Consider the following 25,982-nt stretch of genomic DNA (forward strand, 5'->3'; position numbering starts at 1 on the left):
GTAGAAAAGCAGGATTTTAAAACTTGGAGCAATGATAAACAATACGCAGTATCGTAATGTGCGAGAAAAATTTGTAACTAAAGCAGGTCTGAAGCCAAATGCATACCTAGTTGAACATTATTTCGGAAAAAAAATTCTAGGAGATCTGTGGTCATTAGTGCTCTTTAAAAAATGTCTGCCAGAAGGTGTCTGCTGGTATGACTTAGGTTGGGCAGCCTCGAGTCACGAGTCGCAGTACAGACCAGCCGCTTCCTTGCACACCCGAGATCTGGGGAAAAACTGCAAATACTCTACAGTACGGCACACCAGGATCTTGCTTTCGTAGCCAATACCCTCGACATTTCGACGTAACTTGCAGTCCAGTAACCAGGTGTGCACCTGTTCAATCTTTCTCCAACTATGGTGCATGTCTTGGGTTAACACTGGTAACTAGGCCTATAAGTTTATCTAACACCTTATTCATAGGCTTTACTGCCCAAAAAATCCAAGCAGTGCGATTCTGGAAATTTTCTAAAATTGAGGCTAGACGTTTTTAAAGCCGATTTCACGCCAGAGTTATTTCATGCATTTTGACGTAAAAACGTCACATGATTCATCATAAGTTTTCCACCCAAAACCTTGAAGATTGCTGTCAGGTTAAGGGAACTTGCAACACAGGAAAAATGACTGTTCCGAAATTTAGCTCAGCTAGCTCAATAACAGACATAATTGCTTTTTGGCTAACGGGTGTTCGAACGTTGTCTGAAAACGTAAATACTTCTGATCAAACTGCAGAATTTGCATAGGTGGATTCAATACTGCTTTTCATGAGCTTCAGTGCTGCACTTAAGGTGCGCTATTTTGCATTCAATTACTTGGACAGAACTTCTGTGCACGCAATTTTCAATTGATTTAAAGATCAAGTCAACCTGTATAGGCTAATTGTGTACTTCCATTTCTTCTTACCATTATGGCGCATGGCATTTGCTCATTTTTGGTTATTTGGCCCACCCTAGTTCTAGCTGAAAACAGCCATACTTGCAGTCTGGTTTCAGGAAACGGTACATTTTAGTGAGGTGTAAGATACATGCGTTCTGCTCAAAGAGTATCTTGGTGCACCACACATATATCCGCAAAAAGTTTTGAATTAAGAAAGCTCGAACCAAAGACAAACAACTAAATTTTACAGTTTAGTAAGTTTCAAATAATTAGAGGTATACTAATTTAATTTTTAATCAAAATAAATAGAGCTTTTTGCAGAAACGTTCTTTTCCTTCGAAGCACTTTGAAAGAATGACTGCTGGTTCAATTCTTTTGCAAAGTAACTAGGCAAATATATGAAAGAAGGTAGCCCAGGCTATGTGTTAGGGATGTGCTGAATTCGAAGTCAAAATTGTTTGGTTTTGTTTGAATCCGAATATCTTACGAGTACTAAGTGAATCTGAATTTATTCAATTTCATACACAGTGTAATTGTCTGACATCAGATGGCAGATGAACACACCATTAAAGCCATTATGCTCCGCTCGCACTGTGCACGCACGTTGTCTGTGTAACTAACTTTAACGTTCCACAATCCTTACGAGCAGTATCTCAACCGCTTTTCATTTTATTTTCCTTTTCATCTGACTGGGCATGTCGTCAGCTTTGTTTGTATGATCAACGTAGCAACATTATTTCTGATAAAAGCCTGTTTGTTTGCCACTAGCTCGGGTAACGATTCTGAAGTAATTTTCCATAACATTTGATAATGCGAACTGGGTCCAGTAAAAATTTTAAAATAATTACAAGTATTGCACCAGACCCGTTATAGGCACCGGACCAAACGCTTTTCTGGTATCAGCCTAGAGCGAATGTGATTCAGTTTAGTGAATGGAATAAAATTTGTTGGAATTTTTTTGTTGTTAAAACACGGTACGAGTACGACTAAACACTACTGATTGTCATTTCAAACAATAAGTTAATGCATTTTTTGGTCTTATATTTACACCTAAAAAGCAAACTGAAGTTCACGTTAATAAGTTATAATATACTTTTAAGATGCTATCCTTTTATGATATACCATTGAGCTTAACACATTTCTGCTTGTCAAAACGAAATCTTTGATATTAACAGTATTGTAACTAAACGAAACTTATTTAAATTAGGAAGCTCAGGCAGTGGAAAAAAACTGTAAACTCCTGAAGCATTTTCACTATACTGCAATTGTACATACCGTATTTTACGGACCATAAGGCGCAACTTAAATCCTATTTTTCCTCATAAATTGATCGTGCGCCATATAAGCCGGTGCGCCTAATGTATGGATCATAATGCGCATGCGTGCAACGTATTTTAATGAGCTTTATATGGTAACCCATACTCCTTATAATCGGGTGCGCCTTATATATGAACAAAAAACTAATCAAAGCAATTTATTGACAGTGCGCCTTATGGTCCGTAAAATACGGTAACTACAACAATAAAAGCGTGTAATGAAAAAAGAATATTTTTCTCTGATTTTATAAAAGCAGAGAAACTATGGATCGATTAACACAATTAAAGCCTATTTCGACGTGAAAAATCTTCCCCTGATGAAAGAGTAACGTTATAATCATTGATAAATTATATTCGTATACGAATGGTGCACATTATTCGTGTGAACATGATTACCACTAATTTGCCGAATATATCCAGGTTCGTGTAGTAGGGGTACATCCCTACTATGTGTGTTTTTGCTTATGTTATTTTGAATTTAGACTTTTTGTTAACTTTTACAGATTCAGATGCCTAAGATCACATTTATCGATTAAATGTATTTTACAGATTTCAACTCAACTCGTATACATAGCTTTGTTGTATCCATATGATTATCCATGTTGTAATTTTGTAAAAACTGAACTGACTGTACTTACTATTTGTAGAACATTTCTTTGGCATATACATATAATGCATTGTGGTATATTTATGGTGGATTGAGAGTAATTCATCAATGTCGATTTTTCCTAATCTTTAAGTAAGAATATTGTACATGTATAGTGAAGTCGGGTATGTTATGCGCAATTTTTGCAAACTTTCCAATTACACGCTTGCCTTTGTACCTACTGGTGTTGAGTCATACTTCTATGATATCTTATACCTAACTATATATATCCGTAGTAAGGTTATACAAAAGTAACCACAGACTACAAGGTAATTGAAAACAATCAACAAAGGTGCAACCAAGTGAAGAGTTGACACAGAGTGAATCAGGCTTAGTTATGTCGACTTAGCCAACGCGCTTCGCTAAGCACATAGTATTTGAGTTAAAGATGAAAAGTACCACACACAAACACTGATGAATGACAGAACTTTCCTGTTTGTTATTAGAAATAGGTTTGTATTCAATTTATTGAGCAAAAACTACGAAAAATCAAATGTATCTAATTACAGTCGAGAAAAAACTATCACTAATGCTGATCAACTTCAAAACATGCTACTTATACTAGAATACTTACACAAAGATTAAAAAGTTTCTTTATCATGACATATTTCTGAACACTTCGCTTTATTGCTTTCAACAATTCTACTACCAAAGACACGCTGATAATGTTATGTGCTTGATTAGTCGGAAAGACAATGGCTTTTGGCATATGGTCAGGGAAAGTTAAAAAAAAATACTTCAGACAGTCAATCTTGGGAACCATTTAAGTTGTTCCTTCAAAAGATGAATTAGATTTCTACAATAGAGTCCATTCAATATAACAGAAAGTTTATCACACATGGTAACACACCAGATGGAAAATTATAATGAATTCTCAAGATATGCGTCTTATTATACTATCACCCAAAATGGTTTGACCTCGTTTAGATGTACTGCTACAGAAAAAATAATACCTTATTTTACAGACTTAAAAAATTATTTACTGTATTTTAATCTATTCTTTGATGAGTTCAATGCTAGTAGAGGTGGGCAGTCGGTACTTTGAAAGTACCATCAGTAATGGTACTGGTACTTGGCAAAATGTACCGATGGTTCTGATATTCGGTATCATACTATTTGTCGGTACTCGGTACCGATTCTTTTTGTGCAAAAGATGCTGCTGCAAATCCAATGTTTGCCACAATTATGTCCCCGGTAAAGGTTACTCCAGGTCAAAACATATGTGACGTTAATCGCTTGCTATTTTACTTGACATTTCTAGATTAAAAAAGATCAACAAATGCTAAGTTAATATTAAGGATCTATTAACATTTATTTTTGAAAACGTATTTTTTAAAATTCTGAAATTATCACATGAAAAGTACCGAGTAATTCAGTACAGAGATTCAGTACTTTTTCTCAAAAGTATAGATGGTACCAGTATCAGTACTGCGTACAGTACTTCAGTATTAAAGTACTGTGGTACTGCCCACCTATGAATGCTAGTTTAATTACGAGATTACTGCCTTTAAATATTAATAACTAAATGCCTTTAAATATTTAAAGTATTTAAATATTAAGCAAAGATTTCATACATTGTTAACTGCCAATAACCATGTACAACGTGCACATCACAACACTCGCCAGACTATTCTATATGACCTGTGTAGCATAACCCCTTTCCCTCCAGTCACGTGGGCATTGAAGGTGCGGGCTGCTACCTTGCACTAGGCGGGAATTTTGGGAATTTTTTTTATGTAACCGAAGGTTAATGCTTCTGTTGAGGAAATGACATCATAACTCACTTGATCCTGCTAGCCTATCGAGAACGATACCAAAGTTCAACCAGCTGTCTCAAAACATGTTATCTCAAAAAGTGAGAGCACACGTAGTTAGCCTATCTTTATAAAATATCTAGAAGAATGATAGGGCGATAAATTGGCATTACAAAACTTTAATTTTTTTGTTTCTGTTTTATAATTAGCATGTGCCTTTTCCCCCAAAGTCAACTGCGCCTACTATGACCGACTTGACTACTGCTCTATATATATATATACATCAAGTTTTTAACAAGTTAATATTTTACTTAAAATAGTACTGTAATTGCAAATTTTGTTGTGTATAATGTATGGAAGTTTTGAATTGTTTTGTAAACATCGATCAATTGGCAATTACAGATGGTTAGGTACATTTTTTAATTTGTATTGGGCAAATCGTGCAAAATGTTGATGTCTGTGGAGACAACATTCGATAGCAGTTTATTGTTTAACTTTAAAACATCAACATCTGATTTTACTAACTCTTCATAATCCATCTTTTGCGTATTTGAAATTGTTGGGCAACCATGCAGTATAAACCAGTTGCATCATCCATACTGCTCCAGATCATCAGCTCTTCATTATTGATTTTCAGCCATTTTCATATCACTTTTACCTGTTTGTTAAAGGAGTCAATTTGCTGCCAAAGAGTGATCAATTCACCTGCTTTTCATGTATAAATATGATTTGCGACAGGATAACTGGATTCATTTGTGTTTTTATTGAATAGATACAGTACTTATTCTCCAATAATTTTTGTTGTTGTATTATTTTTTACATTTATTTCTTTATCTCTTTAAGGGTGGCAATAAACGTGGCGTGGCAATAATCCATTGGAATATGGCCTATGTATGTTTAGAAACCTACACTGTCATCGCCCTTATTCAAATAGGATTGATTGAACCAGAAAATTGTGCTAAAGCTAAACATTTGTCGAAACAAAAGCAAGGCTATACTGCTGTTCTGTCAGCTTGTAGGCCTAGTTTTCAACCATACCTGTAAGACTTTGTAGGCTTACACAAGTAGAACCAACATTTGTTTTTGGGTATAGCATGCAAACTAAGGTCAGTTTACTTAAGTCTTGATCGTTCAGAAAATGTGAATCCGTTAAACTGTACCTTCTGGATCATTCCACTGAAGTTGGTACATCTGCTACACTAAAAGTTTTAATAATTTTGGCAAGATTTTTGTTGATATTTGTAAAACTTAAACTTTTAGAAATAGCAAAGAAGGTTTGAAAGTAGCTTACCATGAATTAACTGTTATTATATGCATTGACTGCAGTAACGAATTACTCATTGCAAATTCTTACCAGAAACTCGAAATGGATAGCGTAGATTTGGTTATCTGGTTACTTCCTGGTCAGTACAGTGATGATTGCTGATTTTGGATTTTGCATGCTGACAGAACTGGAACTTTTAGTGCTGGTTATTAATGAAAAGATTTATATGTTTATGAATACTTGTAACAGATACCGTGTGGAACTGCACAGATGTACATACTTGCTGAAATAAAAAAGTAGCCTTTCAATCAAAAAAATTACTTTGGAAAGAATTGAATTTGAAAATTGAAATTAGCCAGTGGCAGACATCTTTTAGAATTTTAGGCATTGCGACATAAGATATTATTTTTTGGTATTTGCAGCTTTCACTTTAGAAACTTTTTCTCTATTCTGTTCAAAAATGGATCATGGTGATATTGGCGCCCGAATTTTTGTTGGAGGATTAGATCACAGCTGTGATGAAATGGCTCTAGAAAAATCATTTCAGATATTTGGAGATATAACGCAAGTACTGATAATGAAAGATCGTGAAACAAAGCGTTCCCGCGGATTTGGGTTTATATCTTTTCTTGAGCCAGCATCAGCTGAAGATGCAATACGTAGAATGCATGGTGTTGAAATTATGGGAAGATGTGTAACCGTGAGAAAAGCAGAAAAGCAGGGAAGTCTCCCAGATCGCCCTCGAAGAGAGGGGTTTAGAAGTGTTGGAAACAGAGGCTACAACCATGATAACGAAGGCAAGTATGGGACGGTACGTGGAAGAGGATATGAAACGCAACGAAGACAATCCACAGAAGCCTATCAAGAACGTCAGTATGGCGATGCCAGAAATCGTAGTAGTAGTAGTTATGTTATTCCCAGAAGGGAAGGTTTTGATACTGCAAGACTTGGTTATAAAAGTACATATGATGACAGAAGAGGAAATGATTTCGATAATAGTAACAATGCTTTTTATGACAGTTCATCAAGGTCAGCAGGTTATCGTGAAGTGCTTGAAACTACACGAAGTTATGATGATCCACATAGAAGATCCTCCAGTGATGCCTACATGGAAACACGAAGGGATAGTAATGATGCAATCTCTCGAAGCTACACCAGTCATGGTATCAAAGAAGGTTTTGATAATGTTCAGTATAGTACTCGTTGGAGATCAAGGAGTCCTATGGAAAGATATTCTTCCAAGCATGAAGAGAGTCCTGTTTCCAATAAAAGGCGGCGAATGCCATCAGGTCAGTCTGGTTATGGTGGAAATTTTCAGCGAAGTCCAAATGAGCATCATCTTGGAAGACAATATTCTCCATCTCCTGTGGGTGGAAGAGGTTACAGTTCACAAGAGATGACTGGGCAGGATCGCCAACGTGGTTACCATGCATCTACATATAGGGGGTCACCGCATTCTAGCCATGGGGATCGCTCATATACTACATCTTCAAATCGATATGGAACATCACGAAAAAATAGAGGAGTTTCCCCATTAAAGCCAAAATGTCATGGCAATCCAGGATCTTTCCGTTCAAATTCTCCAATTGAAAGCAATGAATATTCTTCAAGCCGATCTCAATTTTCTGGTAGCCGTACATCACGTTATGCAGCCGGGGGGGAACTTGGTGTTAGAGAAAAAACTGGTCAAAGAGGAAATATACTTGACCGTCCTACAGGTATTTATGAAAAAATTTACTTACTACAATATGTTGTTTATTTCATTTTGTGGTTTTACTTTTGGATGACAGGATTATTTGTTTGAAACCAGTTTAGACTGGTGATGAATATGTGCAACTACAAAAGGAAATTAAATTTTTTGGTGCTATTGGATTGTGGAAGTCATTTTGCGAATGGAAGCTTCATTAATGTGAATTCCACTACTGAATAAAATGAATTTATTTGCTTTACTTTTATACTAGAAAAAGAGATGTTGGTCATAGTAACCAATGTACTAATAAATACTCTCATTCAAAGTAAAAGGATATACGAATTACACAACATGTGGGAAAACAATTCCAATGTCATGATGGATTTAACGTGTTTCTGGTTACTGGTATCTAACGCTGAATTAAGAATTAAAATTATGCAATGCTGCCGTGCATATGTTGAACAGTCAACACTTCCACCCCTGTAAATGTTTGTTTTGTTATTGGAAAACACAACAGCATAAGCCACCATTGTTACTTTGCTGACATCGTTTGAAACCAGGAAGCTATTTTATGCTCAATCCAGCTATGAAGGGTACTATCTAGTTTTCTGATGCTGTGGTTTTAATACAAAAACATGACAGTTTTCTAAGGTATATAACCAGTTAAGTGCAATAGATGTTGGGTCAGAAATAAAAGCTTATAGTGATCATGTTTCCAGTAATGCAGTACAAAAGCTCTGTATTTGGCATGGTGACATTTGGAATTACTTATTGAATTGTGCTACGTATTCGAAATTTGTCTGAAACTCCTCAAAACAACTGTTTCGGTTATAACAATCCAAGGATTTCTTTAATATGGTCAAACGTTCCAAATGGAGCACACACAGATTTGTTCCCACAAAATGCGCACCCGTCATTATAAAAAAAACAAACAAAAAATCATGCTTTCCCTGTCCTTTTCTTGACTAACCATACACTAAAGATAACCTCATTGCACTGCTGACTGCAAGATAACCTCTGACCTTATCTGAACGTATTTTGTTAGGCTATTGATTTTAGGCCAATAATATGGGACTACTGGATGAGTACAGCAGTAGACTAAGACAATGTTTTTGTCAGCAAAAACACATTAGCCACAACACCTTTTAAGAAAAAAATAAAATCGTCAATATTAAATAGTATTGAGAATAGTTGGTTGCTGCAAAACTTTGCAAAGAAAATAAATAAACAACAACACACGAGTAATAGGAGTAATTCACATTAAAACCTTCGTTGCCAACTCCAATCTATTCACATACTCATCATCATTGTTTACACGTTTCACTGAGGCGAATTCTGGAATGCGCCACTTGCTCCCCACTCTCAAGGTCGGGACAGATTCTAAAACATTTTCTTGTCCGACGTGTGTCATTCTATTTCCTGTGTAGTTAGATGAAAGATAGGTCAACACAAGGATATGAAAAGCTATAATTCATTTTTTATCATGACGGGTACACATTTTTGGGGGATTAATCTGGGTATGCCCGATTTAGGATGTTTGACTATATAAAAAAACAGCTAATAATTAATGGACCCATGTGTTTTGTAATTTTGTTTCTGTTACCTTTCACATCAGTATATCACCTGGCCACACATTGTACCTGTTTGTACAAAAGTGAAAGTCTGAAGTTCTGAACCAGTACAAAGAATGCTTATTGTACTTCAGGTGTTGTTAATGGACCGCTGGTAACTGTAACATTTGTCAAGTCCACTTTTGTTATTCAAAATTGTTTGGTGTTGCTTCTATAAAAGTACAAGATCTACAAATGGTGACTTCACATGAATCCATGAGTGAAAGAATCATTTCCATGAAATGAAAAACTTTTGAATGTGTTGCTTATTTTTTGGAAGCTTAGCGAAAACATTTGTGTTCACTTTCTGGAAACAGGAATTACTGTTTCTTTATTACTTCAATGAAAGCTATGTTTTTACTTCTGAAAAGGTTTTTTGTCCAGTTTTTATATACAGTATATCTATTTAGTTAATTCTTTCTTAGTGAACGATTTAAATCAAAGAAGGATGAATGATTCACCTGAAGCAAATGGCAAATGGGTCACCTAAAGTAACGATTAATTAGATTTTGGAAGTAATCCAGATTACTGTTAAAAAGAAAACAAAAATTCAGCCATCTTGTTGGTGTTTTTGATTCTCTGATTACTTTCTAGTTTTGAAATAATTCGTTCGAAATAATCAGTTCTTATTGTGGGTAGCAGATGTAGCATTACATCTTAGTATACTTTCCAGACTTTACCTAAGGGTCGGAGAGAATGTTGAAAAGGTACTTAGCTCATAAAAGCTTGATTCTGTTTGCTACATAGTGTTCTGCTGAATACAACATTGAAGTTGCATTTTTTTTTCGTTCTCAGATCTGTATTAAAATGTCGAGTTTTCAAACAATATCAGACACAGGTTTAACTTTAGCAATCAACAAAAATGGAATACTACCATTTGTTGATCCTTTTGTAAAGAATGCAGTCCAAGGTACAGTGCCTTAACTGTGTACACTAAATTTAGGTATAGTATTTTGGAAAACTCCAGCTGAAAAATAAAAGCTGCCTTTCAAAAGATTGCTTTATATTGCAACGTAAACAATTGAATGTGAAATTAGCTTATATCGGCCACCTTTTGATTTTTTTAAGATTTAGCTAAAAACATGTATGAACCTCGAAATATAGGATTGATGTTATTGTGCAGTTATGTTGTAGAGAAACGACAAAATAAGTGAACATGTTTTGATATATTACTTGTCTATACTTCATTAAAGATTGCAAAAGACATCTGGAAAGGATGAAAACTTAATAAAAAGTTAATCAAAGACTCTCCCAAAAAAGTCGGTCAAAGGCAATTTGCACTTACGATTTAAAATAACATTTAAGCTATTGTATGAAAGCCTCTTGCAACTTTGTAAGGCTAGGTTGCTCCTGTGGCTCCATGGATTTAGTGGCAGTGCTAGTTGTTACCAGCATTTATTACCTTAATTTATTTTTGAGCGCATGTTAAGCATTCATATTAAGCATTGCATGCATTTTTTCACCCTCGTCGCACTTTTGACAAAGAATAACATGATTGATTGTGTGATGCCTAATAGAATAACAAGGGCACCAACAACTTAAAGTGAGGGGCAAGTCCAAAATCAAGTTGGACTTAAATCAAATGTTCTACTGTATTATGTTGTTGTGTTATTCCGTGCGGGTGCAGTTGCATGTAGGTGCAATCTCATTGGTTTCAGTGGGCTGCAATATCATGGCCACTATCAGATTGAACTGTGTCCGGAAATACATCAGCGACTGGCTTTCAGTACTCTCATCAAGGTCCAGAATGTCTTTTCATTTGGCATTTCTTCAGCACTCGGCAATTTTCAGAACATTATGGACAGCTTGACTAGTGACCTACCAGGATTAGCAGTTTATGTGGATGATATTCTGGCGAGTGGTTATTCTGCAGGTGATCATCAACGCTTGCTAAGATGCCTGCATGAAATGTGGTTACGTTGCCAACTTCTTGAACTGTATTATTTGGGCAACACTCTCTCCTAAAACGGCATTCAAAAGAGCCCTAAAGTGGATGATGTTTTGAAGATGCCTACCCCACACGATGTGTCCTTTCTACGATCATTTCTTGGTTCCATACAGTTTTATAGAAAGTTCTTGCCCTCAAATTTCTCAACGGTGGCAGAAGCACTGCATCACCTAACCAGAAAGGAAGTCCCATGGAATAGAAGAAGCAGCCATGAGTCAATTGACAACTCTCCTGCCACCTGAGGATGTCCTTGCCGAATCTCATGCAATGCCTTCAGTGTTTTATCGGGGTAATTTTATTTCACCGCTATCCAGGTGACAGGGAAAGACTAATAGTGAATGCGTCCAAGACTTTAACACAAAGTCAACTTAAGTACAGTCAAATTCGGAGAGAAGATTTGGCAATTGTCAACACTCTCAAGAAATTTTATCAATATCTTTTCGGAAGGAAGTTCATCCTGGTGTCGGATCACAAGCCATTGCTTTCGTTTTTTGAACGAAGCAATGCTACGGCAGCGCTTGCAGCAAAGTGATTGGTACCTATTTCTGAACCAGTTTTCCTACGAAATAGTTTACCGCAGGACATCACAGCATCAGAATGCAGATGCTTTGAGTCATTTACCTGCTGGTGGCCAGATGCTAATGCCAATGCCATTTTGCATGACGTTGAGTGCCCAAGTTCAACCGTCCAATCCTGGCTCCATAGCGAAAGCAACTGAGAAGCATTCAACCTTATCAAAGGTAATTCATTTTATCTGTGATGGATGGCCAGCAAAGGATCGCAAAAGTAACGTTGATCGATCGAGTCTCTTACCACTGTCACGGATGTTCTTTGTACGGTTTAGGAGCTGTGGTCCTCACTAATATACCTGAAAAGCCATGGAGTCGTCTACATGTGCACCATGCCATAATTTTATGGGCTAAAACTGGCTGGTGAAGTTAGACACCTACTCGAAGTAACTGTGCATAAACCCAGTCGGGGTTGGCAAATTCAACAATAAGTTTCCTGGACAGAACTTATCCGAAGAGTTTCAGGAATATTGTCACGCACGAGGAATTAATTGTCTTGCTGGTGCTCTGTACCATCTTACTACAAATGAGGCTGTAGAAAGGATGGTGAAGACATTTAAGCTAGCTCTTTGAAAGCCTAAATAGGCGCCGAGAGACGCTCTTTCTGAATATGAAATGCAGTACCAGCGAACACCTTCAGCAACTTGATTTTCGCAGATTGAATTCCTGAACAGTCAGCGAATTTGCAGGAAGATGGATGTCTTCCTTCTATCTCATACACGTCAGGTCCAGGGGCGGCAGGCAAGAATAAAAACCAAGGAGCAGTCAAAAGACATAGTGCACTCACTAACTTTGTCCCATGACACGACCAGTAACCACGATGGGTTCCAGGTATAATCACAAAATGACACGGTAGCAGCACCGTCAACGTACGATCTACGTGCTACGTGGATCTTGGTCACCTGCTTGTCTGTTACCAGTTCTTCTAATCTGACCCGCTGTGCAGCAAATTTGTTTTCTATGAAGAAATGACAAGGATGTTATCATGTCATTATTAGCACAGTATGTGATACAACTGCAGACACTGTCCCCATACATAATTAAAACTATGTTGAGGCCTTATTAATTCAATGAAAGTGAAATGAAAGGATAAATTAAGCTTTTTGCAGTAAGTTGGAGATTGCCATGTTCTCAGCTACATCGATAAGAAATTTGTTTTACATTTACAGTTTAAATAAAAATAGTCATAATATTTTTCGTTTAGTGCTAATTTACAACTTGTATACAAGTGAGTTTGATATTAAAAAACTTCAGTAAATATTTGGCAAAACTTTTTCAGAACGCTTTATAAAATTACCACCAAAATTGCATCGTAAATTTACACCCTTCCTTGATCTATTTCACAATACAGTAATTGTAATCATAGGCACTGGCTTCCTACTGTCATCAATGCAGAAAGTCAAGCCGAATTTGAGTGTGACTGTTCACTTGGTTTCTACTAATCATGTTCTGTATAAGTAAAAATCAGAATTGTCATGTTTTCCAGGCCAGGCTGTTTAAAGTGAGCAAGATCGTCAGTTTTTACCCCTTGCAGATGGTGGTAACCAAATATTTAGAAAGCTCCATGATGAACGCATTTAACATTTTCATTCAGTTTTAAATTTGTTTCCTATTTTCTGGATTATGAGATCTTAACGGACTTGGTGTTCATGGAAACAGTCGTGTTAGCCTGCTGGTGATACGTTGTTGTATGACACAACTCTTTTCCACTACTTATATGTCATCCAAATTTTTTACATTGTACTTCATGTTTGTTAATCCGAAAGAATTATGGGAAATCAAATGCTCAAGATATGTTGAATTTTACTGATCGTTTTTTTCTTAGTACCTTGTAAAACTGAAGAGTTGACAACTTTACATTGCAGTTGGTCGACAATAGCACTGACTTTTGAGTAGTACTCCTGCTATAAGCAACCAGTGTTGTCACCTGTGAAAGTGTGGAGTTAAAAACCTGTTTAAAATCAATGAAGTGCACCAAGAGTTAAGTCAAATAATTTAAATCTAGGTAGCTTAATTTGAAGCAAATAATTACAGGAGAGCTCTTCCTGTAGAATCTATTTCAACTGGTTTCAAGTAGTATAAACAGATATCATATTCATGGTAAGGTTTCAGCAGAAACAAACAAAATTATTCAAATGCATGTGGTTTTGCATAAGTTTAGTGCGCTACTGCATTATTTTCAATCCACACAAGTGTTTATCATGTTTTAGAATTTTCAGTGCAAGGGAGTGTTGAAAGGTTCGAATTTTCAACATTATTTTGTCGCTTTTGCTCAAATGAGTGTTTTAGTATACTGTAAGTTTTCAAAATGCAGGGAATTTTTAAACATTTTCGAACTATCATATGAATCCTGTCAACCAGTTTTGTGTAATTTTCAAGAGTTTTTCAATTTCTGGATTGTCATGAAGTGTATGTTAGCCCTGAACAAATGTTAAAGGATATTAATATGTGTATGAAGCAAGCATTTCGTGACAAGTAAGGATGAGCAATTCAGAGTATAATACCATATCCACTTAGCAGACTGCTTCTGCATTTGCAGCTGATCATTGAATTATCAGGAAATCTGTAATTTCTCAAAACCCCTAGACCTTGTTGCGTCTTCGGTTTCCAATTGAGTTCATGCTAAAACTTGGCGCGCACCTTTTTTACAATTTTGTTTGACTGATACTTGTAACTAAATGTTTACATCATGCCTTTATGAATTTCCTTTGGAGATTTATGTATGAACATGCACTTTTTGATAACTCATGAGAACACTTGTAAAGCGCACAGTTCTTGTTGAAACGGTTCAGATAATGAGTTCAAAAAAATAAAGGTAGGTTTTGTGGTTTTAGAGTTATTTTTCCCATTATAATTTTTGAAGTATACATTTTTTCGTTATTTGTAGCTTTCAAGCTCTGTACACTTAATTATTTAAAATGCAAACCAGCATACTTACTTGTGCTTTACTTTATTTCGTATACTGAACTCATGTGTGATGACGTAACGTCACAAAAATATATTTTTTCCATTGTTTTTAACTCATATGTAATTACCGTATGTCGGTGTATAAGCCCATGCCACATTTTGGCCTTTGACTACAATAGAATAATTACACCTCACACAATGACGTCTTTGTCTGTGTGGTTTGCTCGCCATCTTGACGATTTTATAACAGATCTTTGTGCTTTCAAACAAAAGACATCTTAAAAGGTAATCGTTATCAATCCCAACACAACTTTCTGTTTGGCCTACTACTTACAAAGTCTATTTATTTTTTTTATTATGCTGTTAAACGAATTTGAACTGTACCGGTTACGCATTTGTTCAACATTAATATATGCTTTAATCACGACCACTACGGCCAAGTGCAGCAAAAATTTTTTAGGTAACATTTTATACTTACTGTATAAGCCCACTGTTAATTTTTTGGATGATATGGACACACTCAAAAGTGGGCCTATATGCTGGCAACAATTTTTTTGTGAATAGCTCAAAAACTTGGCGCAAACAAGATCGAACTGAAATACAGCTATGTGGTGAATGTTCGTTTCATCATAGTAATATGAAATAAAGGCCAGTGACCATGCTATTAACCCCACTTGCTAAAATACAGGATATGCTGTGTTACATTTTTTTCAGCGTTCTACAACTGGTACTGTTTTGTCAACAAAGGAAATCGAGAAAATCACAGAATTTGTAGTTGCAATGAAATAAAGATTTTATTGCTAATGACTTGGTTTGCATATAGTTTGTTTGGCAGATGGTGGTGGAGATAAATTCATCAGAAAAATACGAAAATCTCCACAATTTGACGCGTTAGCGGTTAATGATCCTTTTTTTCCACTCTGGTCATGTTGCTGCCAGAGTAGAGGCAGATGTTAAATGGTTGTTGTAAACTGCGTAATACGCTCCTACATAAGTCAAAGTATGCAAAATCAGTTGATAAGACCCATGTATATGAAATGAAGAAGAATGTGTCAGTTTCTTGTTCCACAACCACATCTGGTAGTACTGAAACACCTTGTGTCTGAGCTGGAAATGTACGTTTGAAAGTAGTATGATACCTATTGAAGTATGGTCCGATGATAGGTCTCTTTCTGTAAAGACATATGCGTAAGCCTATATATCTACTATTTCTACTGTAAATGGACGGTAGAGAAAAAAGTATGAGTGAATCTGTGATTGTATCCATGAAAAATGTGTTTGCTGTCCGAACTTTGACTAAGGTCAGTGATGATTAATTATCATTCCAAGATAATGTTATTCAATTCCCTGATCTTAATGGAATAGAATTTCCTGCACTGGATGTAACGGAAATGGAGTTAAGGACAGGAGCCTGGAGCAGATCATACAGCTATAGGATGGGCACTTATGGGCTTGGACACTGGTAAAGAATCAACTGTTTTAGTTCATTCTACTCATGTTGGTGATGCAATGATTTATGATCAAGTCACAACAATGTTCTTGTGTGATTTCTGTGAAATTTAACAAGACAACCTGTCCAAATTGTATTGCTATTAATAATAAATAAGCTATAAAATTACCTCAATTAATGACAATAAAGCCCTTGCCATAATGGAAAAGTTAACAAAGAAAGTAGATGGATAATATGAGATGGCTTTTCTTTAAAAGCTATCCAAGCCGAACAATCTATTCCTGGCAGAGAAACGAATTGGTTATCTTCCTAAAAATTTTCAGCTTGAGCCAGAACTCTTTGTTAAGTATGGAGACAGAATACATATTTAGAATGGTTATGCAAGAAGGCTCCCTAACAACCATGAGCCATCAGCTTCTGGAAGGCTACCTATCACGGTACCTACCTCGGTGATAAGGCATTATCAAGACGTTACGTGTGCTTGCGGTCATTCGCTAGCAATTCTGGTTTATTTATGGTCAACCGTTCACTCTGTACTTATGAAGTGTCGCGGAGGCAAAGTCTGGAGACAGATTATGGCTCCAACATGTCGGGTCACTCCAAATTATCCTCCGTTCACTTGGACTGGCGTAGAGTGGCCATTGCTAGTCGAAAGTTGTCGCAGCACTCCCAAGCGTTATATTTGTGTATTAACACATATGTCCATTCGTGCAGTACACCTTGAGGTGTTTTTTTCCCCATTTTGCTAGTTCGTTTCTTCAGTCTTTCAAAAGATTTGTCAGTCGTTATGGCAGACCAACTGCTGTTTGCAGTGACTATTTTTTGGCGCTGAACATGAGCTGCGCGATGCACTACAGAAGTAGAATCAAGAGAATGTGCATCATACGATGTCTTAACAAGGAATAGATTGGCAATTTTCTTCTTCATTTTGCTAGTCATCTGGGTGGTATTTGGAAATGTGTTATTCAATCTGTTTGCAAAATGCTATATACACTTATCCATGGCCGAAGGATTGCAAACATTCATTACTAAAGTTAAAGGAATTTTTAACAACCGACCAATCACTCATATGAGTGACGATCCTAACGATTTCCCTCTTACACCAAGAATGTTGTTAACTGGTCGAATTGCTACAGGTGTATCTCCAGCGAGTTTGTATTTGCCGATGGTTGTAAAATGTCATGGAAGTTGATCCAATGGTTAAGCAATAAGTTTTAGACCCAATGGTTGAAGCAGTATACACTTTTGCTTTAATTGCATCGGAAGTTTGCTGTTATACGTGTCGGTGATGAATAAAAACAGTAAACTGATTGTTTGGTTTGGTGCAAGGTTTTTCTGAGGTTTAAAATGCTCGCTAGAACACCATGGTTGTCTACGAATTAGTCTGGTTAATAGTTTTTACAGAGAAGTCCATTTTTAGAGAAAGAACCGTTTTTGTTAAAGCTCTGTTGTTTGCCGTCACAACTATCTTAACATGACTTGAGTCGAGTCATTACAACACTAAAAGTAGTATAGCGAATTCCGTAGAGCGTGAACAATAATAAATTTTTATTTCATTGAAGGTTCACGCTCACACCATGGACAAGCAAATACTTTCAGTGAAGGTTCGCATTATTCATCCAGTCGCCATGAAGGTTCAACAAACCCTCGTTCAGGATATAATCGCGGGTTGAAACGTGCATCTAGTCGCAGAAGTTTATCAGTTGAGCGACGACCACGGCGTTACTGATTTGTTGCCGTTAATGTTGATATCACAAATAGAAAATGCGTCACTGGCTGGTGCATCTGTAAGAACATGTATATAAGCTGATGTTATGTACATCATAGCATGATACAAATTGTTGGTAAAATAGAATAAAAACTGTGTGATGTGATTTTTAAATAAATTGTACAGCCATGTGAATGAATATATGCGTGTACCGTGTAACTTAGATAAATTATAACAGACATTTTCCCATTTATGCGAACGGAACTCAAGTCACAAGGAATGTTGCAAAACCGGTTTTCAATTTTTCAAAAATAACCGACAATTGTAACAACCACATTCAGGTCATGTTTAAAAAGCTGAAGTCTTGACTCTTCTCTTTTCACTTAAAAAGCAATCATTATTTAAAGGAAATGACATTCACGTATGCCCAACATGTTGCCACCACGAGACACAAAAAGAATTTAAGATTGACCGAGAAATCTTGCCGAAAAGATAAAAACAGAAATTGTGGACTCCTAAATCTTGCGGGGATAAACATAGACACAATGGAAGGCAGTGGAAAGGATGAGGCTATACACAGAGAACAGAAAAACTTCAAAAACAAGGGACCCATGCTGTAGCGTGTATCTGTATTTGCTGAAGAAATGCTCCAACTGACAGTCAGATGGGTGCCCATCAGCTTCCCAGAAATGTAAATGACACCCGGGCCAGAAAGTAAATTAAGGAAGGTCGTAAATAATAAATGCATGTTTCATAAACGGCCAGTTGCCACCAATGTAACGTTACTCACTGTTGGCTGCAGATTTTAATCACAATGCATTTATTCCGACGCAAGTTAAAATCAAAAAAAGTCGTACATTCCTTCATTGAAGACTAAACATCTTTGGCTATATGGTTCATAAATTTCAATTTACTGCAAATGTTTCAAAAATTTTATTTTAAGAACGTTTTTATAACATTTGACATTATAACGTGGTGAAAATAAAAATTTGATTAAATAAAAATGTTAGTTTTTAGTTTAATTTGTAGGCTATTGACTTTACATAAATGTAAAATCTTACACGTCATATAGCCAAACTTACCCCATGCACTTAAATATTAAAGCTTGCGTTTTTTATACACTGCGATGAGAATTTGTATGTGGGCCGCGCCCACGCGGCTTTAAAGATTATTGTAAAGCAGAAATTGAATATTTACAAATAAAAAAAGTTTCAGTATTTTGGAGAAATAGTAAAACATACAAAGATGATATCAATTATACAGTAAAGTATAAAAATGATGTTAAGATAAAAACATGGATCAATCAAATATTTTAGATTCTCCAGTTCCTGAGATCAAAACTCCTGTGTTGAAATTAACATCTTATAATAAGTCTCCAACAACCAGCTAAAAACATTAGCTTATAATGCAATTTCTAAAGTTTGAAGAAATATTAATAAATTTGCTGACTGGTTGTTAAATATACACCACAAAAAGTTAAAACAACAGTTTCTGGAAGTATTCAAAATTTTTTAAATCTATTTCCTAAAGTAACTTCACTCAAAAAAGCCTTGAAAATTTGTGCAAAATTGTATGAAGTGGATATCATTGATAAAAAGTATCCATTACAACAGCTAAATATAACGAAGAAAGCTGTAGGAGATAAAATACGATTAAACCTAAGATAAATGAAAGGTTTCAATCCATCAATCTCTCTCAAAATCACTTTTAAAAAATCATAACCAGGAGAAGAAGAACATACAAAAGATGCATTTTTTAACAATAAAGTAGTTGTAATATATAGTGAGAATAAAATTGATGACATGTTAGAAAACGCAGCAAATCAAATAACAGAAAAAAAATGGCAGGCAAACAACCTCAGAGAAGGTTCGAGGTGGACGATTCATTCTACTAATGTTCATTATCTTAACATTGCCAAAAATAAACCTCTAACGGGGTAATCTTATATTGATTTACTAAAAGAACTTCAAAATTCCAGGAAAGGTTTGATAAATATTAAGAATAAAGGTAATGAGTGTTTCAAATGGTGTTATCTAGCAAAAATATTTGCTGATGAGGTGAAAAGTCATCCTGAAAGGGTAAATCATTACAAAAAATATGTTAACACATTGAATTATGATGGTATAACATTTTCAGTTGCAATCAAACAAATAGGCTACCGAAAATTGAAAAACAAAATAACGTCAATATCAATGTATCTGGTTATGAAAAATAGAACCATTATATCCATTATATGTTTCAAAAAAGGTAGTCAATACAATCCTTAAGTTGTTATTAATAAAACAACATTATGTTTGGATAAAAAAGTTTAATAGATACACGTTTAATCGAAGTTAATAAGAACACAAAAACATTTCTGTAGATACTGTTTGCAATGTTTTAACTTTGAGGATATTCTTCAAGAATGTACACCAAATTGTATTGCTATTAATGATAAATAAGCTATAAAATTACTTAAAAAAGATAGTTTTGTTAGATTTCAAAACTTACACAAACAGTTACAAGTTCCATTTGTTATACATGCTGACTTTGAAGCAATAACTCAAAAAAATGACAGCTGTCACCCAGATGATACAAATTATTACACAAAAAATATTGAAAATATATTGATTGTGGATATGCTTACAAACTATTTGTTATTATGATGATGAATTCAGTAAACCAATTCAATTATATAGATATGGGATTTGGGGTGGTGGATTGGTTTTTTAGACTGGCCTGAGCCAAGTCTACTGTTTGACTCCGCTAATGATTGTCTTTGACTCCGTTGCTTTTACTGTCTTATTTGCTTCTTAAATCAACACCAACTTCATAAGTTCAAATTGTTATATTGTTCGAATAACTTGTCCGAATTAGAATATTTACACCATGATTCCAATTCCCAATATCTTAGCAATTACTTCAATTTACAGGAATAACTCCGAAAGAAGAGAATTTCTCAGTGTAAGAGAAGAGAGCTATTTAAATCCAACATTTACTTTTATACTAAAATATTGACCAATCAGCTATTGCCAATTAGCCCATAAGTCACGTGTACAATTCCAATTTAAGCCTTTTTCTCACAAAGAATTCAATATCGATTTACTATCGTGTACAGAAAACCACTTGACACACTTAACTACGTCACAGGTCGGTTTGAAACTACGATTGATTAAAGATACTAGAAAACAATACCTGCTACCATAGAACCACGTGTCGCATATTGTGTTATCTGAACGTTTTCAAGTACACTCAAACTTTACGCCGTGAAAACAATGCTACTTCAATATTTCAATCTGCGTCAAATATGTCGGTTAGAATTTCTTGTTTGAATAATTGCTTGCACGAAATACGAAGCTTTTGCAAACATTACTATCTGCCTGGAGAAAAACAAAACCTTATGCAATGCCAATGTATAAATTATTATTGCAATGTTTGGGCTATCCGAATGCCACAATAACTCCCCTAACCCAAAAAGCTTCGAGGTAGGAATTGTCGGCGTTGGCAACATGCAAGACGTCTTGTTGTCAGCTTGCAATGGGAATGCAGAATTTGTTTTCTCTCCAGCCAGAATTTTGATGCGGTCAACGAACGTACACAGATGGAATATGCAAAAGAAAAAAATAGCAGTAAACATTCTTCACTAATACTATGTTATATATAAGGGTTTTTAAATATTTCGATATGTTTTTTGGTTTATATACTTTTACCACAACCGAAGTAACATAAAAGTATCGTAAATGTAGTTGCACACAAAACCTAACACAAACAGTTTGAATGAAATGATTGCCATTATAACTAAATGCATTTCAATATTTTGACACAATGATATCGGACAACGCGTTTGGTTTGCCGAATTTATATAGCAAGATAATGTAAGTATAAGGGTGGGTAAGGGTTAAGAGGATTTGCATAATGCAGGAGAAGAAAATAAAAGTTCGATCAGTCTGAGTAATAAGCTTAATATCGCGATTCGCCCCAACTCGTTTTCTGCTTGCATTTGTTGATGCAAGTTATGCGGTACCATTTGTGAATCGAGGTTATATCGGGACAGTGACAATTAACAGATTCTGACTTATACAGGCTGGCAGTTTGCAACCTGGTATATTCTGACAAACAAGGCGAAATAATCGTACGGCGTTTTTGTTAACGCTTGTACTTATGTAAGTCATTTATGAAACCAATAAGGGTGGGTTAATATAAAACGTAGCTAAAAGTGCTTAGCGTAAGAAAAGATTAAAAGAATGCTTTGTAGGTAGACAATGGGCGAGAGTGACCGTTGATAAGTATTTGGCTTAGTTAGCCTGTGTCCATGCAATAAAATAAAATAAAAAATCATCTACCACAAAATATGATATTGAAAAATAAGTATAGATAGAAGTCGACAGGGGGATAAGGAATACATTAACTTTTAATTCAAATTGAATTTCTCGATTATAATGATGATACATGGTTTACGCATAACAAATATAAGATATAACTACAGTATGAATTTACGTGCGCGTTGTCCTTGGGGACATAAATTGATGAGGTAAAATCAGAATAAGAAACGTATTTAATATTGTTGTAATTAATAATCATGACATATGTGCGCTAGCTAATATCTAATAACACCAATAACAAGCTACGATTTATTCAGAAATGAGTAATGTACTCTACCGGCTAAGAATTAATCGGGAGCAGAATCAAATGTAGAAGTGTCCACAACAGATTGATAACTTCGTACTTCTTGATGATTTTTCTTCCATTTTTCTTTTGAGCGATGCTTGTCGCTGGTCTGTGTTGGTTGCTGGATTTGGCTAGTGTTGGCTAGCGTCGTCATCATCGTAATCCATAATGCCAGTAGCATGACAGTCATTGTTCGTTAGCGAGAAGTCTTTCAACTGGCTACTTCGAGAATTTCTGAAATGTCTGCCGCAATTCGCTCGCTAATAGACCGTTGAAAGCAGTTTGTCTCTCGATCCTAATCTGACATACTTCTGCAGAACTTCAAGAGAAGGAAATACTCAGAAAAGAATTGCATTTGTCAGAGTAAGAGAAGAGAGCTATTTAAATCCAACATTTACTTTTATACTAAAATATTGACCAATCAGCTATTGCCAATTAGCCCATAAGTCACGTGTACAATTCCAATTTAAGCCTTTTTCTCACAAAGAATTCAATATCGATTTACTATCGTGTACAGAAAACCACTTGACACACTTAACTACGTCACAGGTCGGTTTGAAACTACGATTGATTAAAGATACTAGAAAACAATACCTGCTACCATAGAACCACGTGTCGCATATTGTGTTATCTGAACGTTTTCAAGTACACTCAAACTTTACGCCGTGAAAACAATGCTACTTCAATATTTCAATCTGCGTCAAATATGACGGTTAGAATTGCTTGCACGAAATACGAAGCTTTTGCAAACATTACTATCTGCCTGGAGAAAAACAAAACCTTATGCAATGCCAATGTATAAATTATTATTGCAATGTTTGGGCTATCCGAATGCCACATAGAGGTGACACATCTGTTTATAAATTTTTGAAGTTATGTTGAAAGGGGTTAAATGTTGTCAAAAAATAAAACGAGCATTTCAATCAACCTATGAATTTAACAGATAATGAAGAAAGAGCAGCAATAAATCGTCATACTTGCAGTAAAAAATTCAAAAAAACTTATAAAAAAGTTAGAGACCACTGTCACATTACAGGAAAATACAGAGGTGCAGCACATGACAAATGCAATTTGAAGTTTAGATTGACTGACAAAATACCTGTAATTTAAGAGGTTATGATTCACATTTTATCATGCAAAAAATAGGAAAATTTGGGGAGGAAATCCATTTAATTCCAAACAACATGGAACAGTACATAGGGAAACATTTGAAGGTTATTGAAAGCTTTCAGTTTATGAGTAGTTCATTAGAGGAGTTATTTAAAAATATAACAAAAGATGATATGAAGTATACATCACAGGAAATTGGTGAGATTGAGCTTATTACAAGAAAAAGTGTTTATCCCTATGATTACATGGATAGTTTTGAGAAATTTAATCATATAAATTTACCACCCAAAGAAGAATTTTGCGGTTGCTGTTTTGTTTTTACAATAACTGCCAAATTATGGAAATTAATATATATTGCTATCTGACTTTTAAGAATGATTAGAAGGTTGCGAATTCTGTCTAGAAACTCCTAAACTTCAGTTGAATAGTTTATATAATTTTAAACGCTGAGAATCTGATTAATATAGATTTTAATATTCTTCATTATTACTTTGTAATGAAAAGTGGTATATGGTACCTTAACCTGTAAGGTTTGCCCACTTCCTTACAAATTCTGTTTACTTGTGTATATCTTAACAGTGAACTTTTATAGACTTCAGTAATAATGACACAGGAATGACAACTGTATAATCTGATTATATTGAAGCTTCATTGAACAAATAAATCAAAATAGAACATTGTTACAGCAACAGCACAAAGACATGTTGCGGCGTTGAACGTACGACTGAAAAGTGACCAGTGATAATTCGTAATGCACGCACAGTAACAGAGAAGCAATCGATTACGTCATGCAGTGTTATGCTTCGCTGATTCGATAGCCGAGAATTCTATGTCGTACACAATTTTATGTTACATTAATTGATATATTTATCACAACTTCAACAACACTCAAAATTACAACGATATTATTATTATACAGAAAAGGGTTTTAAGAATTATTTAACAATAAAAGCACATCACACTACATTTCATTTGGACTTAAAGGATTAATTCACCAAAGTTATTACAATCTATATCTTCTCATTAATTGTACTTTAAAACTCTAAAGTGAACATTGAAGAACTAATGTTTGGACAACAACATCAATCTCTCTAATACCAATTCTAAATAACCCACTTAATACATAGCATGCAAGGGTACATTTATACCATGAAAGAGATAATAAAGAAAGAGGAATTGAAGAGCAATGAAGAGCAATGAGCAACTTGAAGAGCAATGCGTTTTTCAATACAGGAAATGATTCGGACTTTTTAAACGTGACGTATTACAAGTCAGGTGATCGATAAAGGAAACAATATGTCAATCAACATTGTCTATTTTATCTTAACACTGCTGTTAATACGAGGTCAATCGTGCAGATAAACATGTTTGTTAATAAACTGTCAATCACACAGAAGTCATCAAAATGCAATAAGTTCAAAAGTGCAAGACCGAAGGTATGCCCACGGAACCGGCTTTCAATCAACTACATTTCGGCAAGTCTGTAATTATACCGTGAACTGTGATTGACGTATGGCAAATATGACGTTATGTAATAGCGCAATAAACATCAGAAATATAATTGTAACAACACAACTTGGAAGACATTGAAACAGTGTCTTCCAAATTCTACAGTAAATTAAAAGAAGAAGTTATATCAGACAAAGGTTAGGAACACGCTCAAGATATGTGGAAAACGTTTCGTTTAAAATCAATGGGGATTATCATGACTTGTATCTTAAATCAGTTGTTTTGTTATTAGCAGATACATTTGAAAAATATAGAAAAATTTGTCTTCAATATTATAAATTAGACCAGGGATGTCCAACCTGCGGCCCGTCAGATTTTTGTGCGGACCGCTAGTCATTTTTACTCCAAAAGTAGTATTTTGAACTTTGAATCTTAGCCTCATTAAAATGTACCAGTCAGCTTTTAGGGGCGCAGTAATAGTATAGTATGGGAGCAACAGGATTATATATAACTATAAGACTCAAAGAATTAAAGCACGCGTTTCTTTATGTACCCATTTTCCTTGAAATTTAATAGGTTCTGCGGCCCATTGAATTATTTCAAGTGACAATGCGGCCCACTATAAAAAAAAGGTTGGACATCCCTGAATTAGACCTTTGTCAATATTTTACAGTACCTGGTTTATCATGAGATGCAATGCTTAAAATGACTGAAATCAATTTAGAATTAATATCTGATATTAACCAATATTATTTCATCGAAAAAAGTATGTGAGGTGGTTTTTCCGATATCGCTAATAGATATGCTAAGGAAAATAACAAATACTTAAAACATAATGATTCAAATAAACCATCAAATTACATTACATCCTTAGATGCAAGCAATTTATATGGTTGGGCAATAAGTCAATATTTACCTACAGGTGGTTTAAAATGGTTGACAGAAAAAGAAATTAATAAAATAGATTTAGCGAGATTAAGCAAAAAAGGGTTAATA

The 25,982-nt window shown here is 35.2% G+C and overlaps 1 protein-coding gene across 1 annotated transcript; it reads left to right on the forward strand.

The window, feature by feature from the left end:
• The first annotated feature begins 380 nt into the window (after positions 1-380).
• LOC143461174 (uncharacterized) lies at positions 381-17,979 on the forward strand. The gene is made up of 2 exons (XM_076958992.1): positions 381-7,616; positions 17,635-17,979. The coding sequence occupies exons 1-2, from the start codon at positions 6,359-6,361 to the stop codon at positions 17,799-17,801; spliced, it is 1,425 nt and encodes a 474-aa protein (XP_076815107.1). The 5' UTR covers positions 381-6,358; the 3' UTR covers positions 17,802-17,979.
• The last annotated feature ends 8,003 nt before the right edge of the window (positions 17,980-25,982 follow it).

Source organism: Clavelina lepadiformis, chromosome 5 (genome assembly GCF_947623445.1).
Source record: "Clavelina lepadiformis chromosome 5, kaClaLepa1.1, whole genome shotgun sequence".
NCBI classification, from domain to species: Eukaryota; Metazoa; Chordata; class Ascidiacea; order Aplousobranchia; family Clavelinidae; genus Clavelina; species Clavelina lepadiformis.